At 41.3% G+C, this 26,141-nt stretch overlaps 1 protein-coding gene across 1 annotated transcript in view; it reads right to left on the reverse strand.

Moving 5' to 3' along the window:
- Positions 1 to 26,141, reverse strand: part of LOC113139965 (carboxyl-terminal PDZ ligand of neuronal nitric oxide synthase protein-like) — a 132,128-nt gene that overhangs the window by 8,203 nt on the left and 97,784 nt on the right. Inside the window, exons 9-10 of the mRNA XM_026323622.2 lie at positions 18,757 to 18,922; positions 16,409 to 16,585 (exon numbers count right to left, since the gene is read on the reverse strand). Of these exons, the coding sequence (XP_026179407.1) occupies positions 16,409 to 16,585; positions 18,757 to 18,922 (343 nt within the window). The remainder of the gene's footprint in view (positions 1 to 16,408; positions 16,586 to 18,756; positions 18,923 to 26,141) is intronic.

Consider the following 26,141-nt stretch of genomic DNA (forward strand, 5'->3'; position numbering starts at 1 on the left):
TAATGGACAGGTAATGGATAGGCTTTGTAATTCGGTAAGCCCCTTGGAAGGCTTTGTGAAGGGCAGCACAATGTGCTCTGGAAAACGCAAGTGTAATTCTAAACAGTAAATGGTTCACAGGTTTTCTCTCAACATGTTTTCTAGAAAGCGAAGCTGCTGCGAAGGTGAAACCTGCTGTTTGGACATGAGCCCAGGTACCTCAGTCTGGCTCATTTACACACAGGTGGGATTTATTAGCACTATTTATGACCATCTCTGAGCTGGACCGTCTCTGAGCCAGCTCTAAAACTCCTTGCTCTTAGGGCTTCTATATATTCTGAGCAAATGCAAATTGGCTGTTTCTGAAAGGCTGTTGATTAAAGTGCTGTGTGGAGACGCTGGTACACCCACTGTGACTCGAGGTCAGTTTGTCCTGGCTGAACTGAACTGCAGTGAAAGAGATGACAAACATTTAGTGAAAGAAAAAACAAAAGGCAAAGCAAACAGTGCTGAAGTCACAGCTAATTATTTTTAACGTGGGCATTTTCCATAATGAGAGTGACTGTTACACGACTGTAAATATCTATAGACTGATTAACAGGTTATATTATAAACAGATTATTATGGCTCTGACTGGAAAAATGAAATATAAATGACCTGATCTGTAAAATTCATTTACTGCTCCTCTTCCTCTGTGGTTTTAAGAGTGCCCAGTGTGCAGCCCTGAGGCACCATGTAAAACTGCAGCTTTTCAGTTTATCAGTGCTTCTCTCTTAACAATAATGTTATTTCAATATCCACAAACATTAGTGAGCCCTGTTTCTTCCTGACAACATGCTCATTCAGAGCTGTTCAAGAGACGCTTCATTCAATTCGTCACATCCAGTGCTGAGATTTGCCTCTGGTGTCTGTACATCCCAGCAGAGAATTTCATTTGGGCAAACAGTTCATCTGTGTCCTCCCAGCTGACGGAGACGGGACAGTCTGTGCGCTGCAGTCCCACTGTGACTTAGGCTGCTGAAACGCTTCTCGCCTACTGAAGCACTAAGAACCAGAAAATCCTTAAACCACCCCCTGTGCTGCAACTTCACTAAACTGGTGTTTCTCTGTCAGGTCAGCTGTCATGTATTCACCCTCGAGCTAAGCAATCAATGTGAATGACATTTGAACATTACTAAAAGAGCACTGTCCCAGATTCATACCACACACTAAATCTATCTCTGAGTATGCATTAAGGCGAGGAAATGATACACTGAGGCAAAGTCAAAAAAGCCAACATGCAAACAAAAACCAAACCTGGATGCTGAAGGATGGTGTCAATAGAACTGACACACTGATAATAAGTAAAAACCAAACAGCAACAGCCCCAAAGGCAGCTCAGAAAACAAATAGTCATAAAATCATTCGTATAATTTCCAGTACACACAATAAAATATGAGGTTCTGAATGGTGGTGCTATCAGGGGCCATAGTCTGACACTGGTCAAGCTCGAGCTGTTCTGTAGACAACATAAAAATAATGTCTGTCAGTTTAAGTTTTTTTATATTTACTGTATTCCTCACAAAATACTAACATTACAAGTATGGCCAAATTAGCTATTAGCAGGTCCTGTTACTGTGTACCCATAAGGTGTACACACTACTAGTATTACAGTATTACTGATACTGAAGAAAAGTAAAAAATGTGAACATTTTCAGGCAAGTTCTGGACTTAGAGGGACCATCTTTCAAAGGTTTACAGACCCCTATTCACAATGGACCAAAGAGATAATGATATCACCTAAACATGTGAGTCACACTGAATCTGACCATGTGTGTATAAAGCCTGTGTGTTCAGAGTTGGAGGAGTCATGGCTCAGACAATAGCTCTAAAACACATTCATTGATTCGTTGAGCTGAGCGTCACAGTCAGCCTGAGCTGTGAGCGGCTTAAACAACAATAACTATCTTCCTGTTGTTTTCAGGACCAGCATGTACCTGTCCCATCACCTCATGTGCCCTCTTCCGCTCCCCACCCGCCATTTAAACTCTGCACCCCGACAGTCTGAAAACCTGTGTGCTCGAGACAGAGGTTAAGATTTAGCTGCGGTGGGAATCTTTTTCTGAACAAAATAAACAACCTGTAATCAGAGTGAACAAAAACTCCTGAGAGCTCCTGTTTGTTTAGCTCAGGAGGATTGTGAAGCACAGGCAAATTACTGTGTTACACCGTCTTTTAACCACAAACCCTCCCTGAAGGATTTCATCTGTAATAATTATCCTTTGTTAGCATTTCTTCAGGAGCTGCTGTGGACGAGCAGCATCACTCAAACAAAAGCAGGATCAGAAACAGACACACAACATTCATGCTGTTATGAGAGCAGACCTTTGAAGGTTGTTTCCAGTGTGTAATTCCACATGTAATCCCACACACCCTCTTACATTCGCCCTCAGTCACTTCCAAACCCCGTAGAATTAGGAAGAACCGTAGCAGGATCGGAAAGAGACGTGTAAAAAGAGACATTTACTGGACACTAAACCCAAGAGGTCTCACTCCCACTCACATACAAGCAGCTGGCAGCCATGCTGACCCACTGAGAACATCACAACACAATCTTCTGCAACACTAACAATATTGGAGAATATATCCAAAATCAGCCTGTGGTATAATTTGTGTTTGTACGGAGGGTTTGAACAAGTGAAGTCCAGAGAAACTCTGACAAACTCTGACTGAGCTGAGCTTCTGTCGGCTCAAACATGAAGAAACAAAATAAATGAATAAATAAATTTGTAAGACAGATTTCAGTGAGACTATATTTCGGTTTAAGCCCAAATGACTATTGGATATTAGGAGCTAAAGTCTCCAGGCAGGTGTGTCACTGGCACATCAGGAACTGAATATGTTGTTATTATATGAAACAACAATAACAGTAACATTCACTTTTATTACTATTTCTCTGTTTGGACTGATTATCGGCAAACTCATTTCACTCATGTTATGTTGCAGTTTAACAGCAGAGATTTGCAGCATCGTGTTTCAGGAACAGTGCAGACACGTCTCTATAGCGTATGGAAGTGCTGCTGACTGGACACTCTGCACAGCTCCTTCCACTATAAACAACTTTAATGTCCCTTACACATTCTGTATCTACTGCACTATAGTTAATCATCCCATGTGGAGTTTTAATGAAATGCTGAACATCTACACTTCAGTGCCTCCCACTCTGATAACAGCGTTTTGCTCCACATTTTTGTCTTTCACTACACGGTTGTTTTTCAGGCGTATCCTCCATCTTAATAAGGAATAATGATGAATCATGGAGTAATTATGATTATAGTTTTCATCATGTGGAACTGGTAATTGGTGAAATCAGCGCCCACCGCCCTCTCAGCGAGCGCTCTGTGACTCCAGCCCGACTCTGCCAGGCAGCCAGCGTGAGCTTGTAATTAGCTCGGCTCAGTTTTGGCATCACCGATCAAAGTGCCACACACTTAACTGAGGATAACCCATTTCTGTCACTGAGAGTGAGCACACACAACCAGCCCTGTACACACACACACACACACACACACACACACACGGATCCCTCCCTTCACTGACTTCTAGTGTGTAGAGAAGATAATTTTTTTATTTGAACAATTTTCACACTTACTTAAAAAAAAAGTTTTCCAAGTATTTGACTTTTGATTGCAGAAATTAATTAAGAAGAAGTGATGGAGTGGATTCATTTCACCAATTTCCAAATACAATTTCCAAGAATCTGCAGCTTTGGCCCATAAAACACCATGTCCACATCCTCACCAACCATCAAACATGAGCCTCATGATGACAAGGACGCCTGCACTGAAGCTTTAGAGAGAAAGAAATGGATGCTGAGTTGATATTGTTTCGTCAAAATGAACCGTCAAGCTCCACATTTAGGTCCAGATGGCTGAAAAATCACAATAATGGATAGTTGAGACACGAACAGTTCAATTGCAGTTTGACAAACGACTCTACTGATGATTACAGCCATAAAACCTCCAGAGTCAACTCTTCTTACACAGGACTGTCAAACTGCTGACAACAGGAAACACCATTTTTTAGATGTCAGTGCGTAAATCTGTTTGCTCTGTCTTATCCTCTGACACTAACATTTATTTTTAGAAAATCTTCAAACCAATAGCTCCACTGTTTTCTAACAAATAGGTTTTTAGGTCTTTTTAACAGGCTGCATCGTTCCTGTGGGAAGGCAGATAAACGTCTCTGCAAACTTTAACTTACGGAGAAGAAAAGATGTAAAGATGATAGAAATTGTATTCCTGCATTACAAATGACATCTATTCACATGTGCCTGTGTGAAGCTTAGTCTCAAGAGAGATGTTCACACAGCAGAAACCGAATCTGTTTACAAAAGATTCAGTTTCTGCCGCTGTTTGGCCAAAGTAATGAAGGAGGAGCAGTGGAGTTTAAATTTAATGTAACTATCATAATAATAATAATTTCATTTGGCAATTTTACTTTTTTATTCTTAACGTTTCATCTGTTTCTCTCCTGAAAACCAGTGTGATGATGCAGCTCAGGTGAAGAGCTGCTCCAGTGCGAGCTGCTGTGAGAGTCGAGCGAAGCATCGAGGAGACGTGTGACCTGAAACACACTAATCCTCAGGCCAGACAGGGTCATTATCACTGGTGTATCGAATTGGAGCACCTCGCTTAGAAAAATACTCCCCCTGCTGTCTAACACACACACACACACACACACACACACACACCCTCGCACACACACACACACCCTCGCACACACACACACACACACACACACACACACACACACACACACACACACACACACACACAAGGTAAAGGTCCTCATCAATTTTTTACCCGGGTTCATTATACCATGAATGATTAAAGTGTGTGGGCTCTGTCTCAGGCTGATGAGGGACTGTGGGTCGGACAGGACTAATGGAGAAAATTTCTGTCTGACTCTGACTGAAATGTTTCCTTTTACATTATCTCTGCTTTACTTTTAAGGGTTTCATGTAGATAAGTTTAGGCAGCTAAAGAAAAGTGTGGGGGCAGATCCTGGTCATGCTGAGAAGAAACTAAAGAAGGAGACAGGCTGCATTTTGTAACCAAACCGTTAAAAGGAATAAAAGGAAAATGTAACTTAGTGTGTGTTTTTCCCAACTGCATGTCTGGTAGAAAAAGTAAAAATCAATAAAAGAGTTATTAAAAAGATAATAACCCACAGTCTTATCTGATAAAGCCTGAAATAAAGTTGTCACATTCTTATATATTTATATTCATTCTGATTGTTACTGGGCAGTTCTTTAATATTTAATGATATTCTCTGTCTACATCTTAGCTACAAGCCTCCAGCCCAATTTCCGTTTTATCTAATGTAATTAGCTGTTTCTCCCGCTCTCAGCTATGCATCAGCAGCAAACTGAAGACTCACACAGCTGAGGCCGACCTGTCAGAGCTGGCCTGCCCTCCTCTCTTTAACCAGGACCTTCCTAACTGCAAAGAGATCTGGGCAACAAACTTCTATTCCCAAAAACATCAGTCAGTATTTACCTTCTAGCGACAGTCTGAACCCTTCAGCCTCACAGGACAACAGAGGCCACATCAACCAAACCAGCCCCCTCCTGCTCCTCTTCTCCTTTTCCCTCCTCTACCTCAGGTAACCTCTTCACACAGTGTCTCTCTTTTTTCCTTTTGGGATTATTTTATTTTCAGGAAATGCATTTAGGCACCAGAGCTACCAAGTGAAACGAATACTAATAAAACTTGAGCTTCTGACTTTGCAAAGCTAAAATTCTCAACCACAGCTAATACTAATGAAGCTCTGCTCCAGAATTTAGAGCATGCAATGAATAAACCCAAATAATCTCCACTGAATCCAATACTGATTACGCTTTTGTGAACAGGGTGGAAACTCAAGATGAGGTGAGCAGACCTGCCCTGACTGTTCAATAGAGCAATAACTGCAGCAGCTCAGTCTCAGCCTCAGACAGACAGATCTGTTTCTGTCGAATATTTGGTGCTAACTGCAGTCTAGGAGAAATAACATCCATTTGTGCAGTATCAGTACAGAGCACGGTGACTGGGAGGACCAGTCTTCTCCTGTACAGGCTGCTATTTGTGCTCTATGGAAATTCACACTGTGCCCACAGAGGAACTGCCATGAACTTATTACCAAAACATTACGCTGAGTGACAAGTCATGATGAGCACACAGCTTTGGCATTGAAAGCATTAAGTAACAGGCTTGATATTGGTATTAAAGGTACGCTGTGGGTTTTTTAGTAAACAAACTGTTCAGTGTTTGCACAGTGTGTATCCTAGAGGCCTAATTAATTTGATGAATGCACTTTTCTTCCTAATAAAACAGCTTCAAAGCTGACTTCGTTAGAATAAAACTTACAAAGCTTCCTTTTCACTGCTCGTCTTGGCACACCGCCTCCTTTCTTGGCACATTAGCACCACAAACTGTTAATCAGTGGCAGTATATGTGTGATACTGTTCTTTGAAGCTCCAGAAACTGTTAAAAAAAAAAAAAAAAAAAAACTCAGATTAAGCTGGATTTCAGCCAGTCCACTCAAAATTTCCACTGCCTCCTTCAGAAGTTCAACATTTCTGCCGAGTGTTATGATTGAATGTGAACTATTTTCCTGCCACTTTAAAAGCAATTCACCTTTACTCTCGCCATGACCTTGCAACCCCATTAGAGACCCAGCTTCCCTCCCTGTGTTTATATATAAAAAAAAAAAGAAATTCAATTATGATGTTATTCTTCACAAACTCTAAAAGAGCAGCCACACTATCCTTGTACCTGCTGAAATGTTCTCTCAATGACACAAACATGAACAATGGCATTAGTGAGTTCCCTGAATTCAAAAAATAGAGGATGATAATTAAATGCGTACAGGTTTGTTAAGGACAGAGCACAGGAAGTGGTGACAAGCTCATTCTATAGACTCATCACAAACTAAACTGCTAACATGCAGGACACATTCATTACTGGAAAATGTGAACTGGGCTAGTGAAGAGTTCAGTGTCCAGGCCACATACTGGGCCTCCTGCACTGCACTAATGGTGAAAACAAACATTTTGACACTACCAATGTATTAGCACTTAAACAACAAGCTGCACTGCCTCTAAGTGAAGGGGAACTGGAGCGTGCAGTCATGCAGTCATGCAGTCAATGAACACAATGACTTTGTGGATTATTTACTTTTCTAACCAATTTAGCTGACTGGCTAATTAGCATTAAACATACAAGAGCGAAGCTTAAGCTTACAGGTATTAGCAGTTTCTGTTTGAACACATCACTGGACTATTTCCATCCTGAAGAAAATGCAAAACCCTGCGGATTCTCAGGTAACGTCAGATGTGTGCTCTCTGAATGACTTCAAAGCAGATTTAAGGATGTTTATTCACAGTAGACATACCAGACAACATCCTCGGGACGTAAGTAACATTGAACGATATGAGTGTGTTCCTTATCTGTGTTTAGATTTGAGTTAAGAGTCAGAGAGGGAAGGAAATTCACCTGCTGCACAGTTTCTGCCTCTCCTTCACTTCTCCCTGTGGAGGCTTTTGTCTTCCCTTTTTGCTTTGCCCTGCTGACTGTCCATGTCTAACACAGACTATATCTTTGAACTTCAAAGTTCAAAATCCCATCTGGAACAGTGAATTAGATCACCAGTGACAACACTGAATATTTTAGTTTATAATGTCAGGCCCATCTGAACGAGGCTTTAGTGTAAATGATCATGTCAGATTTGCTGATATTCTTCTCAGTTCAGACACTGTGTTGTGTTAGATTTCAGAATAATGATGCTCTGGGAGAAAGCCGTCATAAAAGATTCATAAAAACGCCTTTACTTAGCGTGGCCACAACAAACCACAGTGTAATGCAGCCACAGCACGTTATATTCTAATTAAAGGGAGCAAATGTGAGTTCATCTCTTGCTCTCTTGATCCTACTACACCATTACAGTAATATCACACTAACCCAGCAAAAACCACAGCCACATGGAATGAGATCACTCCGTTTACTGGCACATAAACATTCTGGGAAATGACTGACGAAAGTAGAAACAGCCAAGGCAGTACGCTTAAATATCACAAAATACATCAGACAGAACACATGAAGCATCATAACTGAGCTACAACACTGCAGGATGGCTTTATGAGACCATGTGGTGGCTGGACTGCTAAAAAATGTGCTTACTACTCATGAAGGCTTTATTTAAACAGCTCTAATATACAAAGGTTCAGCTGTTACGTCATCTAAAATTTAGGCTGCCGCTCAGACAAAGACAGAAAAAGAAGAGCTAAAAAATAGGATGGTATAAGACCTGCAGACTCCAGGCCTGCAGATCATAGCCAGACATGTTTGGGTGCTTTCAGTCTGCTCTGTATCAAAGCCATGAGATCAATAATTCATTCAGGTACTTGCCACATCACTGTCTGACTGACCCCACAGCACCCTGGAGACTGTGGGAGCGTCTGCGAGACAGAAGTGTGGCCATGAATCAAGCAGCAAAGGAGACCAGGATTTTAGGATTAGAACTTGGATTTAGTCAAACTGGAACCATGTTTACAATAATACTTCAGGTAAATGTTATCTTAGAGCCTTACACCGCATGTGGCCAAAAGTATGTGGACATATATATGATTATTCAACATCTCATTCCAAAACCATGGGGACTGGTGTGCTGGCTCTATTCTTCAGGTTTCAGGCTCAGAACCTGACAACAGGGACTGACTTCAGCTACCAGAGCATTAGTAAGAACAGCTACTCATGGTAGATGATAAGGCCTGGCTTGGTGCATGGGGGCACTATCATGTTGACACAGGTAAGAGCCTTGAAAAAAGATCTTCTGTCCCAGAACAACACCAAAACATGTGGACAGGTGTTAGTGTCACATAGTCCTGGCCACCCAGCAGTGAGGCAGGTAATCAGGTCTTTGACATGACACAGTGAACAAAGGGAGGCTGCTGTATATCTAAGTGTGCCTTATTTAAGGTCTTAATATGACACATCAAACAGTAGCAAAGTTTAAATGTTACTGACAAAGTCTCAAACGATCAAAGGTGCTTCTTGTCTTTCTCCGTCAGCTCCTCAGTGGGAGCTTCTCTCTTTGAGGTTGATGCTGACTTTCACCTCTATTATAAATTCAGCATGTGGGCTTGTTCCATTCATCACTTTGCTTTTGTCAGATCAGATGTGAAGAAATGCAAAGGAAGCAGCAGAAAACGGGAAGAAATGGAACAAGACAGATGGGCTGACGAGACAGATGTGGTTGAGATAGGCCATGAACCGCCGAGATTCAAGATCAGTGTTGCTCTTTTAGCCTTTCGCATCTGGTGCTCCACATGTTTCAAATTATGTACCGCACCAAGCTGCCGCTCAGTGTTGCATCATGGGAATATCAAAGCAAACAGCCACTACATACAGATGTCGATGCACTGCTGAAATCTAGTCCTTGCACATATATTAGTGCAAATGGTGAGGCAGATTCAGGAAAAAGCCTCCACGGGGAACTGGAATCAGACTGCATGCTGACAGGGTCAGAGGATGGATGGCTGCCTGTTCAAATCCAGTTTTCCATAAAGCCAAAAGTTGGACATTGCAGGTAGAATAATTTTGATTATAGATTAAGTCTGTTGATTCTCTATGTTTGATTAATTAATTATTTCTTGAATAAAAGAAAAGACATTTGGCCAGATCATCACTTCACAACTCAAATATTCTCAATTTACAATAATTCAAAATACATTTACTGTAAGATGCTGGAATACTTTTTTTTTTATACTTATTCATAAAACAACGAATTACTTTAAAATTCTCTTCCTCCTGACGTTGGATGATCTAAATGCCTGTGCACACCCAGACAAACAGGACATAGACACAAACATAACCCAGCGTTCCAGTCAGGACAGTTTGTCATATTCTTAGTGTGAATCTTGGCTGATTGGTGGAGTTCTGTTTCACTCTGATCATTAAAGCTGAGGTCAGAGGATTAATTGTGCAGCTTTTAAAATCCCTCATTCCCTCTGCTGCTCTGGTGCAGACACAGCCATTAGTTTCAGCTGTCTGATGGTCTGTTGTGGCTGTTTATACAGTACGTGACCCAGTAACTCCACATGTCTCTGTCAGCACCGCCTCACATTAACACACCAACCTCAGCCAACTCCTCACAAGGACAGGGCACACTTAGCTAATATGCTGTGGTTCTTCGGTTCTGTGCTGCATATACAAAGAGCCATAATAAATGTATCTCACTATCTGGACCTGACACATATTTATTATGTCCACGTTTTGTTGACAGTCCAGTCCTGAAGAGACAAAATTACTATGACCTTACTTGAGTCCAACACAGTTTCTAAAATAAAACTGAGCACTTTAATCTCAATGCGAAGTTCAATTTGTCCGAGTACAGAAGCACAGTAATGACAATGCCACAGTTTTATTCCTGACAGAGAAAAAAGGACATCCCAAAAACAAACAGCAGGAATATTTTGTGTAAGAACGTGAAGGTGCGTGTTATTCTCGGTTGGTGAAGTCCGACTTGCTCTCACTTGGTACCTGTGTGACTATGTGTGTGTTTTAAGTGCATCCCTGCAGGCGACAGACTGAGCCTGAAAAGTGCATCGATCCATGCTGCTCCCTTGCTGTCCCAATAGTTAACCCCAGTTTCAAACAACACAAGGCTGTGACGGGGAAATCGATACAAGTCACCAAACGCTGCTCTGCTTGGTTGAACTTGTTGGCAATGCAGCCTTCAGACGACAACAACAAGCCCCACTGGACAATTAATTAATGCTGAGAGGAGGGAGGAAACCACAGAGAGACAAACTGAGACGAAGAACTGACATCACACTAAATTCTGCTATTCAGCAGTTCTGAAGTCCAGTCTGATACCACGGGTCTTTAAAAGACATTCTGAACTCCAGCTATAGGACAAATCTTAGGTTTCAGTCAACAAGTGAGCGAAGAAGGGCCCCAGCTTGGCCCATGCTTACACATTAGAGGCCCTGGACAGGCTCCAGTTGGTTGATGGCAGTCCTTTAAAAGTTTAAAAGAAACACACATCAGCCGTCTTGAAAAATGTCATATTATTTAACAAGCATCATGCACAAAATTGAGCTTTTCAGATAGCCTATTAGCACAAAATACATCTTATACAATCCTGCAGTAGGCCCTCATATAATATTATGGCAGGGGATGCATCATTCTGTCCTATTTCCATTTAGAAATATATTTGATTTGCTGTTGGTCAGCGCTACTTAGCTCTTCCTGTCTGGTCCACAGTAATGGATAGTCACAATTAAATTACAATATGGACAAAAATCAACATTAACAGACGTTTCAACTTTCAGACAGACTGATGAAGATGTGATGCTCCCTGCATCAGTGGAACAGAGCCTACCTCGCTCCAAGAGCCTCGGTTGGCAGACAGCCTGCTCCAAACTCCAAAGCATTATCATGAAACCAGCCAATTGTCTAAGCTGCACACTGACAGTGAAGTATGTCAGATGAGCATGAGTGACCTCACTCTCACATACCACCAACTACAAATGCACACACTTTTTCCCCACCCCATAAATTCATCAGAGGCTGAATCAATAACCAGGGGAGAAAGAAATGGAAGTGCCCTGACAGTCAAGTGGTTAAGACACATGCTCATGTTCGACTGGGGACCTATGTTGCTTGGCTCCCACTTCCTCCTGTATCTCCCCGTGTCTCCCGTCTGCATCTCAGTGGCCCACTGTACAATCGAGGCAGTGGGTTAAAACCTCTAAATCCTACTGAACCTGCCACATAAATAACTCACCACAGAGAAAAATCTCCTCTCTGCTTCTGCGTGATCTCAGAAACAAACCCCTGAACAGACGGCTAATAAGAGACAGTGTCTGAAAAGCTCCTCATAAATGTTTCTCCACCACATGGAGAAAGTCGGTGGGGAATGTGGGGATTACCGACCTCCAGCCTGTCTGTCAAGGTTAAAGGCCGAGGGCTGTGTTTTTTCTCTACAACATGAATCAGTAATAGATAAATCAGCATCAAGAGACCGTTTAGAAATAAAATACACACTAACGTTTTGCTGAGATGGGGGTTTGGGGGGGTTAAGGTTGAGCACATGTGAGAGAAGTAAGGAAGATATAAAAGTAAAAGAACAAAGGAAGAACAAAGAATATTTACCCCAGAGGCAAGAACAAAGAAACCTGTCAGGAGAAGGCTCAGGAACAGATTAGAGAGAAGGTTCAGAATAAAGAAAATGCAATTTTAAAAAATGACAAAAAACATCTTCAAGGCATTTCTAAAGGATTTCAAAAATATGCATGAATAAATTTTAACAACGATTTTCGGTACAGGTGATTTTCTTTTACATGCCCACCATAATGTCTTTAGACGTCTTGTTTTTGACCATGAGTTCAAAATCAATAACTGATGATATGATAGAACAAAATTCAAATCGGAAAATACTCACAATTAAGAAGCTGGAACCAATTAAGCATTTGGCCTTTAGATATAATGAATTAACTGTCAAAATCGCTGCAGATAAAAGCCAAGTCTGTGACAGATTTGTACAACTCAAGTTTTAATTGGTCAACAATGGATTCTCAGCAGCAGCACTGATGGTATTTTGCTTTTCATGTCTTTAAAGAAAAGTTTTAGGTTCATCTTTGAAAGTCAGAGTTGGTGTGTACACACTGTTAAGCTGACGTTTAAGCATTTGCTTTAGACAACTTTAACACTGACGGGTAGTGGAAATGCAATAAGCTACTGGTAACGCCTTCACCTTCTCAGTCTCATGTTCTCTAGACCAGGGCTGGGCGATAAAACAACAGCGATGTATATCACGATAGACACGTAATCAATATCAATAAAAATAGGTCATGAAAAATAGAAATAATTTTCAATATCGACTGATGAAACTCTTTTATCGTGATAGAGTTTTCAGCCATATCGTCCAGCCCTACTCCAGACCCGCCCTGCAGGCCTGCAGGTGTGATTGACTCAGATACAGAAGCAATTTCTCCCCTGATAATGAAAGACATTCTCTGATTAAATGAGCTTATTGAATCATCAGATGGGGTCACCTTTTCAAATTACAGCAATATGAGTGTGGAGACACGGTAAACTGATGATTCATTGCCACAGGTCTGGTCAATATTAAGGGGTGTTTCATTACATTTCGAGTTATCACATTATCTGACGGTAATTGCATCAGCTGACTGTGTGTTTTGGTTGGAGATGAAATGTCTGTTTCATCTCTAACAAAGATGTGAAGAAGACGCTTTGAGCCTTCATGCCGCTGCCAATTTGACACACTCATGTCTGATTTGTGTGTTTCCTGTCGTCTGAATAAAAGCGAGTGCCACAGGAAACTTTCCCTGACTGCCACAGACAAAAAGAAGTAGACAGCACAGTGGTTGTCACTGTGGCATTGTTGAATTTGTGGGTTTTGTTTATTTTAGTGTGAGTAAAAATAATCAGCCTGAGTGTAAAACATAATGACGGGGCCATGGTGGCCCATAAGGTGGTGACCATCTGCCTTCATTTCTATAATAAAGAGGAGATTTATATCCTTTAGTTGTAAGTCAGCTCAGTCTGATTGCGGTAGGTTTCCTTTGATCGCTGCAGATATCGAGTCTGTGTGACGATATGAGAAAAACATTTCCGATAGGATCTTTGTTATCTTCAGAAAGTGAGTGGCTAACTGGGAGTCACTTCACTGGACTCTGACTAAATTGGCTTGATCCTATCAGGCTAAAGCTCTTTCACTACAGATAGTGGCCTGGTTCCCCTTTAAGTGTGTGCAGCGGATGGTCTGCAGTGATTTGACGGGAGTACTGCTCAGATGAACTGGAGCTACAGTATGCAGTAAGAAAACTCTGTGGATCTCCTTGTGAAACAAAATGAATATTTTAATACTGCAGTGTGCTCAGAGGCCATACACAGAGCTGGGTTTAAACAAATGAGACCACTTTTGGCTGTCATCCTTGAGCCGCTGTTCTGGCACGGGGGAAGAGTTTTTGTTTATGGGATGAATAAAAGAAACAAACAGCGTTCCTCGAGGTCCGACTAATCCCGGCTTTACATAAATTAAAAGTTGGCCGACGTAGAAAACAAAGCTTGTACAGATACACATTTTTCTCTAAAAATAGTCTTTGACTAATTATGAACACAGCCGGAAAGGACTTTTTGCAACACCGGTTTTGCAACACAGAGGCAGTAAACAGAGTCCCTCCATAAATTTAGTCCAAATGTTCATTTTTCCTTGTCACAAGAGTCACTTTTCACCGCACAAGGACAAGAGCTCATCCGTCTCTCTGGTCCCAAACCCTGCTGTCTTGTTCCTGCCAGCGTAGCTGACAGTTACGCTCCCAGTCCTGACAAACTGAAAGCTTGCCCCTGAACTAACCTGCAGAGATACTGCGTATGTACATTTATAACCAAACCCCAGTTAGCTTTTGGTCTGATTTCATGTTACATCCTGAAATCTCCATGAGAAAGACAAGCACACACACTGATGTGTTTTGTTTTTTTTAACTTCAATTCAATCTGTTGCAGGGGAGAAAGAGACAAACTCCCTGATTTTTGTTACGGAGCTTCTGAATCGCAATTTGAAATTCAGAAACAGAGAGCTGTGGGGGAGATTTTGTGTGGGTGTGTAGGTTCTGGATTAAAAGTCCGTCTGTGTAATCAAGAAAAAAGTCAAAAGGGAAGAAAGAAAACGATGCAGGACATTTTAGGGAAGAAGAGTAAAGGCATGAGGATGCATATAGATTAGAGATTAGCTGTCTCTTCAGATCTGTATTCCAGGTGTGACCAACAGGGGAAACTAAAGCTGATAGTAATTTCCTTAAGGTGCATTTAGACTGAATGTGAAGCTAATTACAGTCTAGTTTTAAATCCACATAAATATGGGCAGCAAATATCAGGTAAATGTGATATTTACAGTCTGTCACCCAGTTGACAACCTAAGAGCTCAGACTGTTTCAAAAACTTAACACGACTCCAGCTCTTTCTCTTAATCCTCCCTCTCTGGACACTCCCAGACTCTTATAGCTTCAAGTGGGTCTCCAATTAAAATATCACGTGTCATGTAACACCATCATTACTGTAGTAAGGCACGATTAAAATAATGAATAAATAATAAACAATTGTTAAATGAAGAATGTTCGAAGTGGAGAAAAGACAATTTTCTCAGGTGGAAAATAAAAAGATAAGTAGATATCACTAGTGGCAGCACTGAGCTCATTATACTTCAACCAGGGAGCAAAGAACAAACATGTTTTTTTTGTTTGTTTGAATTAATTTGGATGGAAATCAAATTTTGTAATTTGAACCATGTGACACAAATCTGTTCCCACCTGAACTGCAGGAAGCTCAGATCTTCTCATTACTAATTTTCTTGATGCTTAATGAAATGTTCAGCTTGTTCTGTCGCCAAAAACAATGATATGTACAATATTTGCCCCAGACCAGGCTCCAGCCTTATTTATTTACCTAAGAGTCATCAGTTCTCGGTGAAAACCCCTGCACTGCTTTAGGCACTGGGCAAACACGGCAGGACAACACACTGCACACTGGTTTTTTAAGACTTGCACACACAAGCTTCACAGTGGCATTTGAACACAGGTACTGCAAGAAAACAGTAGAAAGTCACATGATGCCGCAGTGTGTTGAACCCCCTTCGCTGACAGACCGGATCCATTCCAATGAATGAGAGGTCTTTTTGTCATACAGGGTCTCAACGGTGAATAAACGTAATGTAAACTTCACTTTATGTTCAGACTGAATGCACCTTAATGCTGGATGTCTCTAATATCGATTATTCTGCACCAATAAACAACTTTAGGTTTAAAGAAATCAGAGGTGGACTGTGTTATTCATAAAAACAGTGGCCCATCTGGTACCTATGTAATATGGAACTGTGCATGTGAGACAGAGTTGGCCTGCTACATGTTGTTCCTACAAAGTGGTTTGTAGAGAACGGGCAAAAACACATGAAGGCGAATGTGTCTGATCTCAGGGCAGCAGGTTAGTACGTTACACCGCGATTTCATCTCCCAGACAGTCGGGAGTTCCCTGTTTGTTGAGAACGTTGAGGAGCCTCAGCGTCTCCTCGTCCGTCCCCCAGCCAAAGATCTCCATCTCCTCCTCCTCGTCCTCCCCCTCGTCCTCGTCCTCCCTGTCATCGCTGTCGTCTGTGTTCGACTCGTACTCTGAGGCGATACCAGACTCACGAAACCTGGCAAAGTCCAGGCGATCCAGAGATTTGACTTCACAGGACATCAACTTGGCTGTAGCCTCAGACACTTCAGGGCTTTTGACTTCTTGCCTGTTAGCCTTGAGGGGCGAGGGCAGTCGAGGAGGCGGATGCCCTGGGGGTCCCGGTAGAAAACGGAAACACTCAAGTTTGAGTAGACACTGGTTCCTACCTAGGGGGCTTCCCAGGGGCCCGTTGGAAGATGAGAAGGCATTGCTGGTCCCGTCACTGGTGGCCAGAGCCGGCAGGTTTAGGGCTGTTATCTCAGACTTGGGGGTTGTGGCGTCACAGATCACCGAAGGTATTGTAGACCGGAAGGTGATCTCCAGCAAACTGTCTTGGGATCCCACTGGAGAGAAGAACAAACAAATGACAGAAGGGAAGAAGAAAAACAGGGAGAAACAGGAAGAAGGACAGGATTGAAAGATGGAGTTTCAAACTTTTCTTTACGCCACATTTACAAGTTGAATTTCAACCTGACAGTGCTTTGATTTAAGGTCCTCTCATATCACCCTGCTGTAGCATCGTGGTAGAGGAATAATGTAAGTGATAGATATCTGTGAGTAGCTACTGTTTTTGAAAACAAAAATCAATCACTCTGTTACCAATAAATCAATGCATTCCCATGTTGGGTATAAAAAAATACAAGATAAAAACAGTTTCAGAGCATTTCATCATTATCAGACTTTCAGATTTTTTTATGGCCACAGGGAACAACTCTGGAGCTGAAAAACATTAAAGGAATACTCCATCTTTTCAATATCAAATACTAAGCACTAGTAAGCATGAAAGACGACCAAAAAGTTTGCAGCCTACAGCTGCAGTCAGTTTAGATTCACAGCAATGGTCTCAAATAGTGACTTAGAGTCAGCAAAATCTATCAAAACATCCACAGAAACCTTTGAAACCAGTCTTGACATATAATCTGCTTCCTCTTTGTTGTGTTTGTGAACTGTAATGTCTGGAAGAAGCTTGTGTACTGCACTGTTTTATCAGACACAGGTCCAAACAGTTGGCGTGGATGACTTCACACTGCAGGTTGTCACACAGAGCTCAAGCGGGTCTGATCGTGGCCTTAGTTCAGCGGAGCGCTCTGCTCAGCCCTACAGAACAAGACTAAAGACTAAAGAGCCGCAAATAAACGACCTGTTATATTTGACGTGACGTGTCACAGCAGCTCCTGTCCAGTACGATATGATAGAAGCAGTCAGTGATATTTATTAGACAGGGATAAGCTGTTTCATTCTGTACGGGGAAACACTTTTCTTTATGCTCCATTCTGACATGCATGTGCACCAAAACATGCAAATCACATGAAATGCACCTTGATTGATAATATTTATTTATATCTGTATTCTCAGTAAATAGGCTGCTAAATGAAAATACACTGATACACAATGGTCTGGTCCCAACAAAAATTTGCCAAAGGATCAGTCTCACTAATCATTAGCAGTAAATTGTTGAAATCCACTGTAACTGTTGAATCTAAGTGGAGTGCAGTTGTCCTTTGTGAGAGAACAATGTGTCAAGCCTGTGGGGCCTGACTAGAGGAAACTCAAAAAACTGATTTTATGGACTGTTCCTTTAAGAGCCTTTCTAGTCATTAAGCAGTCAGGTGGATCTAAACCTCCTGCATGGATCTCAACCTCTTCCCATCTACAGCCAGGCCAGATTTCATGCTGTAAAATCTGCTGTGAAGTAGACCTCTCTCACAGTGGACAGTCTGACTTGTATCAGCAAGAAAAACATTAATGATGGCTCCTTCCCTGTAAGTGTGTAAAATGTAATCCAGTCATCAGTAATGTTATTACATACACCAGTGTTTAACAAGCGAAAAATGTGTTTAAGAAAAATGCATTTCATTGTGCTGTAAATATATTTTATTCTGACTTTGAAGTGTGTCCATAAAACAGCTTTCCTAACCTAGTGTGGAATGAAATCCACATTACAATATCTAATACGCAAAGGCAGCAATAGGAAAATATTCTCCTCACTGAATTTCTGAATGTTGGTTGATAAGATGAAAGATTGTTTCTTGCAGGGTGACAATTTAAGGGCAGGCTGGGCTGTGATAGCGTGGAGACGACTGTCTGTCTGAATACTGGATGAACAGGTTTAGAAATGTGTGAAGCTGTGCAGATCGAGGCAAAGGGGTCATGGACAGAAGAACAATGACAGCACATGCGTGGGGACTGGTAATCAGAGCTGTTGACGCAGATGCTTTAATATAAAAAATGACCATTTAGCGTCCCGTCTCTGTACACACACCCTGTGTCTGCTGTCTGCACACAGAGATGAAGCTGCTCCCAGTGTGTAGGTCCTGTCTTGTACAGCTGTGTGCACAGCTGCATGTCTGCTCTGTCACATGCAGGGATGTTACGTAAGGGGTACCAAAAGGGGATTTGACATGTCTGCAGGTTGTCTGCAGTTGTTCATACTTGGACACAACCACCAAATAGGAAATCGTGTAGATAAATAAACTCAGGCTGAATGTGCATGTGTCTGGTGTGATCCACTCACTGGAGTTCGGTCCAGACATCTTGGTCTCAAGCTCCTGGATCTGTTTAACCAGCAGGGAGATGTGCTGCAGCAGGTCTTTGTTCTGCAGCAGCAGCTGATGGACACGGGCCTGGGCCTCCAGCCGAGCCGTGGCCTCCGCACTCAGCTGGTCCTTGAGAAGGTGGACCTGTGTGGGCAGACAAACAGATGCTCAGTGGAGTGTACAGTTTCCAAACATTTTCCCAAGTCACTGCTCATAAATTCTGTACTTAGTCCCATTTCTGGACTCCCAAAAACACAGATAGAACACACATGGCTGCAGCTGAAGGCCAGGGCCGTAGTCTGTTCGCTTCACTTCACTTCACGTCAATTCAATTTTATTTGTATAGGCCAAATCGCAATACAAATAATCTCAAGGACACTTTACAAAAAGCAGAACCAGGCTCAGTTTGAGTGGCCACCTGTCTTCTCAGCAATATCAGGAATAAGTGCTGTTTACTTGAAACATTAAAGACAATGCAAAGAAAAATGAACACAACAAGCTATTCAAGCATTTGAACCAGTGTTTACCAATGTTGTCTTTTTGAACATGTAGAAAAACCTCTGGGGGTTTAAGTGAAAACTCAGCATAGTTGAACTAACTCTGAGTTTCCGTTCCAGAGACAGAGATCAGTTAAACTCGGAGTCGGTTACTGTGGCACCTCACTTAGTGAAAATAACCTGCTCGCTGACAGGTTTTCTTCGAGAAACTCCGAGTTTGTGTCTCCTCCCTCCGGTCGAGTGTGCAGAAGCTGTCAGACAGTCCCTATCATTTCAGCATTTATACAGTTCTTATCGAACCACACGTTCATTTTCAGGGTTTGTGTCAGGAGAAGCAGATAAAAATCCTGATTAGACAGTAGCTGATAGTGGATCTTTACTGATGTGATTGTTTTTCTGATCAATCAGCCAGTGTAGGGACAGTGATCTCCCCTCGTGTGTTCAATGAATTAATTGTTGCTTCCATGAGGTGGCAAGTGTGTGTGTGTGTGTGTGTGTGTGTGTGTGTGTGTGTGTGCATGCTTCTCCATTTAATTTCATTGTAAAGTCAATATCATTGGATCTCTGACTTGTTTGGAATATACAATGAATGAATGAATGAATGAATGAATGAATGAATATCACATCTTGATCATTTGCTCTGTAAAAGTGGGAAAACATTTTTCAGTATTTTCACATTTTTATGGACTGACTTATTAATTTATTACAAAAATAAATATTATGTACACTTAACATAAGATCCAAAGTACTGACAGAACATGAACAAGAGATGCCACATCTTTGCATTGTAGTTGATGTGGCTTTATAATCTGTGATTACATTTTTTATTGCAAGACCTGCAGAGCTCCAGTGGCAGCTCAGATCCTCATGTAACCTTAATGCCAGAGTTTGCTGTGGTCTGCAAGATTAAAGCACAGACTCAATTTCAATTTAAGACTGAAAAGTTAAAACTTCTTTTAATCATTTATATAAGAGGGCAGGAATCGGAGTGAGACTCTGTTCATTCAGTGCACACGTCTGAACACATACATCCACAGCTTTTGTAGCTGCACCGACTTCCTGTTTCTCCTTCAGACACCTCCCTAAATTGTATGCTGGTGACCTCACGTCCCACCGTGTCCTGGCAGCTTCCATCCTATAACTTCGTCCAATGATTTTAGAGAAGAATTGAAAGGAATAGTTGAGAAGCAGCCCAGTATGTTGAAGGAGCAGCTTCAGTGAGGAGCGTTATCAAACGCTCCTCACTGAAGCTGCACCAAGGTCCAGAGGTCCAGCAGGACCAGTGGTCTGCAGTGTGGTACTAAACAAAAGAGTTTGATCCCCACTCGTATCCAGTGACATGGTGGAGAGAGTGTAAATATTAAAGAGACAAACCAGGAGTGCTCTTTAAAATCAATCTTCTAATGTCAGTGTCAGTAAACCGCCTTGTATTGTGCTGTGTACATATAAATAGCTTAATCAATACTGGAGTGCATCTGAACAGGTGCCCATAAAACGTCTGGGAAGGCAGCTGGTGCGAAGGGCCGACAAGAGCAGCAGTGTATTTTCATGGCCGTGAATCACGGAGCCTCACGCTGAGTTACGAGTCACTGAAACTTGTAATGACTCCCTGGTTTCTCATTTCAGTTTGATGTGGCAACACAAAGCTTGTTACCGTGGCAGCGTGGAGGCTCTTGGCTTTTGACGTCAATGGTGACACATATCAAAAGAAAAGAAAAAGGAGAAACTACAAAACTATAATTGGTCCTGGAGCCATTTATCTGAAACAGTTATGTACTGCAAACCTGCAGAAAGTCCTTCGCTATTAAATTGTGTCTGAAAATCCTTTAATAACGGTGACATGAAGGTTACTGTGCAGTGTGATCCACTTATTACCAAGACTGTTGCTGTTCCTAACAGATGAGCGCATGTTGTTTGGCATATTTGTTTTGAATGTCAGACAATATAAGAGAATGATGTAATCTGTGATATTTCTACTAACATGAATAAATCGTGTTTATTACTGATCTGCATTAACCTTTAATCATGTTTTATGACATTTTCCAGCAGCACCTGTCCAGGTGCCACAGATTTAATTTCATAAAATGGATGCTTGAAATCATTTAGTAAACGAAAAAAAGCTTTACTTAGATTTAAATGTATATTCTTATTATTCATAGGAGGATAAATTAGTTATAATTATTATTAGTTATGATTACTCTCTGTGACTGGTTAGCTTCTAGATTAAGATTTGATCTATTAATCATTTCGTCTGTAACATATACTTTGCTTGTTTCGCCCCGTTCAGTTGATAATGATAAAAAACATTTATGGCACAACTACTCAAGGAGAACAGAGAAAATAAATAAATCTTTATAGTCCAAAGGCTGGAACTAGTGAATAGTTGGAATAAAGAATTTAAAGGATTAACCATCAAACTTATTAATATTTACCTGACGGATCAATGAAATCATCTCGCTGCTACAGAAGATTAAAGCTGCTTGCTAAACCTTAAAATCTAAATCTCTAAATCTTTATGATCTGAACATGGAGTGAAATGAGTATGAAAGTGTTTTAAAGTCTCTCTTTACTGCTCTGTGCTTCCTCCATCTTTTGTCTGTCAGCTCCTTCCTTCTCCTCATCCCATCCCGACTCTCTTTTGGACATTAGAACCGGTTTCAGCATTTTTCTTTGATAAAACCTCATCACTCTCTTCACTGTAATAAGGAGCCAGTGAGGCAGAAAAACACAAGATGGAGTCAAAATTCACATCCTCTCTCCCAAGGCCTCCACACAGCCTCCTCCTCCTCCTCCTCTTCCTCTCCCACATCCACTCACTAGGCAGAAAAACAAGTGTAGAGGAAGACAGTCATCTACTTTCATTATTCTTCGACTTAGCAACTAATAGAGGTGATTCCAGACTGTGTCCCAGCCAGTCTCCCTGTGCAGACCTCATTTGTAAAGACTGACACTCTAGTGATGACTGGTGTAACTTACAGTTGACAGGACCCCATCGTCAGCTATAAGACTGGAGTTTGACTCCAACATATGCTGCCCTGCTGAGAATTTTAATAGCACATCAGCCACTCCTCCACGGTTTATACTGAGACCTTGGGAGCAAGTGTCACATTTGTCCTGATGCCATTCATATTAAATGTCTCACAGAGCTGAGTCGCACTGGCTGGTAAAAGGACAAAAAAATTAAAAAAAACAAAAAAAAAAAAATCACTGAACAGAGAAACTGCAGTGCACAGAATAAGTTCAGGAAAACCAAGCCAAGACAAACCTTTTCTTTTTAAAGCCAGACTTTCTCAAAAGTCTCGCTCAGAAGCAGCAACAAAAGGTTGATTTTAGCTTTATTCTGCAAAATATCAGCTCTCTGATATTATTAACAGAGATCAGTCCTTCAGACAAACACAAACATGGAATAAAAATAAAATGAGCTGAGAAATAATAAACCCTAATGTATTACAGCGGGATCTCTCTGGTTATTTGTTTGTCCACTAACAGGCCTGTACATCTGAAGACCGCTACTTGTTTTTTTTTTCTTCTTCTTCTTTTGAACTGAAATTTGATTTAGTTCACAAACAAATCCAATATTCAATATTTGTTCAGATCAAACGAATGTCACGACTTCCTGTGGGACCTTGACTTTACTTTTTGAGCCATAATTATTTTTGGTGATATCATGGTCACTGTTGCTGTCAATAATAATAAGTCAATGTAAAATTGATAAGGCCTTGAAGTTGAATCAGCTGATAATTGTTCTCCTATTCCTACCTTATTGTGTTTGTTTTAAGATTCATGTCTTATCTTGGATCTGTACCAGGTTTTAGTGAAAAGTTACTGTTATACATCCTTATTTCCAAACAACACAATATTTTAGGGCCAAGGTTAAAAAACAACAACCAACAGTGATCGTTCTGGTTTCCAAGACTGAGCAAGCAAAAATCTTAAATATTCTGTCCACAGGAACTGGTTTCACTGGTTTCCACTGTTACTGTAGCGGGTCTGAACTGAAATCAATAATAAACTTATCTATAGATCTTAACACAAATACACAAAAAGAAAATTGAACGTAAAAAACCAGACTGTGGCGGCATTAAAATCCACCAGCTCATCAAGACCCACTCCTTCAGCCATGATATTGATATTCTCTTTTAAAACTAAAGAGAGGAGAACTGAACCCTCTTACATAAAGCAGAACCCAGACAAAGAGCCAATTAAAAGGTTCACCTCTTGTGTTTCACTGTGGCGGTCCCTTGGTAATAAACCCACTGTTACCCACCATTTTCCTCCTCGTATGCGAGTGTTGTAAAAGTGAAGGAGCTTGAAGCGACTGAGATGACTGCCTAAAGTTCTAATTAGGCTGCAGCATCTCTCTGCCTTTTTATCGCTCCCTTTGTTCAAAACTGTTCCCCAGAACAGAACAGCACCCAAGGACAATTTTCATCTTCCCAACCCCTCTTCTCACAATAGTTTGAAACTCCTCTACCTAGTCTCAGTGCAAAAACCCTCACTGTCTAACAGATCTACAGGCTACTGCACTGTGCTGTGGATAACTTAAGATAGTGGGAATAAGTACAGAAACATTCACTAGGACTTAGCTCCCAAATTATTACAATGTTTGTTCCATAAAACACACTCCCTGCAAACGTCAACACAAATATAATCATGTTTTCAATGTTCATGTCCATAAAATTTGGAATTTCCATGATCTTAGCTGAGCTGAGAAACAAGAAGCATTGCTGAGTTTCCTAAAAATGCTCAATTTTTATATTGCTTCATATATTTTATAGCAGGTCTATGGATGGATATCACTTAAAATGACTATTAGATTTATATATCCTAGTTATCACGTACTCAAACTTTGGCAGAAACGCACTGATGATCTCTTCTTACTGGACAGAGCTCAGCAAAACTGTAGCGAGCACTTGGCAATACAGATGAGACGGGCAGAGAACATAAAAGACCCCGTGGATTATTTCCTAATCTTGTAAAAATGTAGAAATTGTAAAAACCGGGAGATAAAGCTGTTTAAATGACACCATTTCCTTTACAGACAAGACTCAACACCAGTGATTCTCCCATTGGTAGTGTAAGGGGATTAAGACTGTTGCTTGTTGGTTGCTGAGGATGTACTCTTCACACAGGATTACCATCATCGCACTGCCTGCCCACGCCAGGCCCCTTTGATGTGAAAGCGTCTGAAACCCCTCCAACACTGGCTCGCCCCATCCCGATTTTAGAGGAAAAGATGGAAGGAATAAGGATCATCAGAAATGCATTTGCACTCGTGTGGCAGCGGGAGAGTGCTTGATGAAGTGAGGGAGAACCAGAAAAGTCTGAGCAAAAAGGTAAGAACAAGTGAGGCAGAAACTGTGGAAAAAAGGAAAAGATGGGACATTTGGACAGACACGGATGAATCGAGTCAGAAAATGCAAATGGTACAAGAAAGAGAATAGAAGGAAAGTAAACATGGAGACAAGGGAAAGATAAAAGAAACAGGAGCTACCAGGGAAGAGAAAGGAGGGAATGGACTGAAAGTGAAATCTGTTTAACCTTAAACAAGCAAGAAAACACAAAGACAAAGAGGTCAAATTTCATTAAACAGCGACAGAGCATCTGCTAAACGTGACTGTCTTAACAGATTTTCTCCCCTCACTTCCCTGACTTAATTAAACATCTCTATTTCCACTCTTCCCTAAGTAAGCTGTTATTAGCCTCACTTTACGGTGCCCTCTGCTCAGGCTCTGCAACACGCCTTAACTTCACAATCACAGGTATTTTAGTCAGCACCAGCAAAAATATCCACCTCTTCACCCCTAAATGTCATTTCTCTAATAACGTGCTGGGACGACAAACGCTGCCATGAAAGTAACTGCAGAGATTTTCACATAAAACTTGCAAATTAGAGACAAAAGACACATTAAAGGAAAACCAGGCTGCAACTAATGGTTATTTTCCTTATTGATTAATCTTCTAATTACTGCCACAGTTAATTGATTATGTTTAGTCTTTTAGAACTCGTGAGGCAGCAGACAGACACCCAGCAGCTACATCTGCAGAAATACAGAGCAGCAACTGGTGCAAACAAACACATTGTTTTCATAAAAAACTTAATCAGTGGTGGCCACTACAGGTCAAGTCTGAGTAATGTAGACAGACAAGGTGATCAGAGCACATGTGGAATAATCCAATGGAGGGGTCAGGTTCAAGTCGGTGGGATGTGGTGGAGCTGGGGGAAACCAGGAAGAGGTACCCAAATCCAAAATGACAGGCAGAAGGCAATAATCAGAGCAAACCAGGGTCAAGGCACAGATACTGTGGCAACAGAGTGAGGGCTGGAAAGTGAAGAATCTTGCCTTATATAGCAGGTGTGTGAGGAGTAGAGGATATAGAGGTGACCCTCTTGCAGGGATGAGGGTGTGCTTTTCCTCTGTGTTCATCTTATTCACTGATGTATGATGCACTGGAGGTGCACTACAACTTTAAAACCGTACGTGTAAGATGCACTCAAACCTGTCAGCTCTGTGGGCGGCTGCTGCTCGAGATAATCTCACCACAAAACAACAGCAATAGCTGAGTAGGTTACTTCGTGATCCGGTGAAATGTTTACAACAAACAGTTTCACCACTAGTAAAACCAGCAAAGCGAAAACACAACGCTGATTTTGTTTATTTGATTTTCTGGTGTGAAACAGAAGTGAAGACACCAGGGAAAGCTGTTTTGTTTTGCACAGAAAACAAGTGGTGGAGCTGTTAATGACACACTGTACCGGAGTGTCAGCCAATTAATCCCCATCTTATTCTGTATTCATCCATAAAGTGCATTATTTATGCAGAACTAGAACTAATTATCTCATTACTGTTTGACCTTGACCTTTG

The sequence above is a fragment of the Mastacembelus armatus genome, chromosome 4 (assembly GCF_900324485.2).
Source record: "Mastacembelus armatus chromosome 4, fMasArm1.2, whole genome shotgun sequence".
In the NCBI taxonomy this organism is placed as follows: domain Eukaryota; kingdom Metazoa; phylum Chordata; class Actinopteri; order Synbranchiformes; family Mastacembelidae; genus Mastacembelus; species Mastacembelus armatus.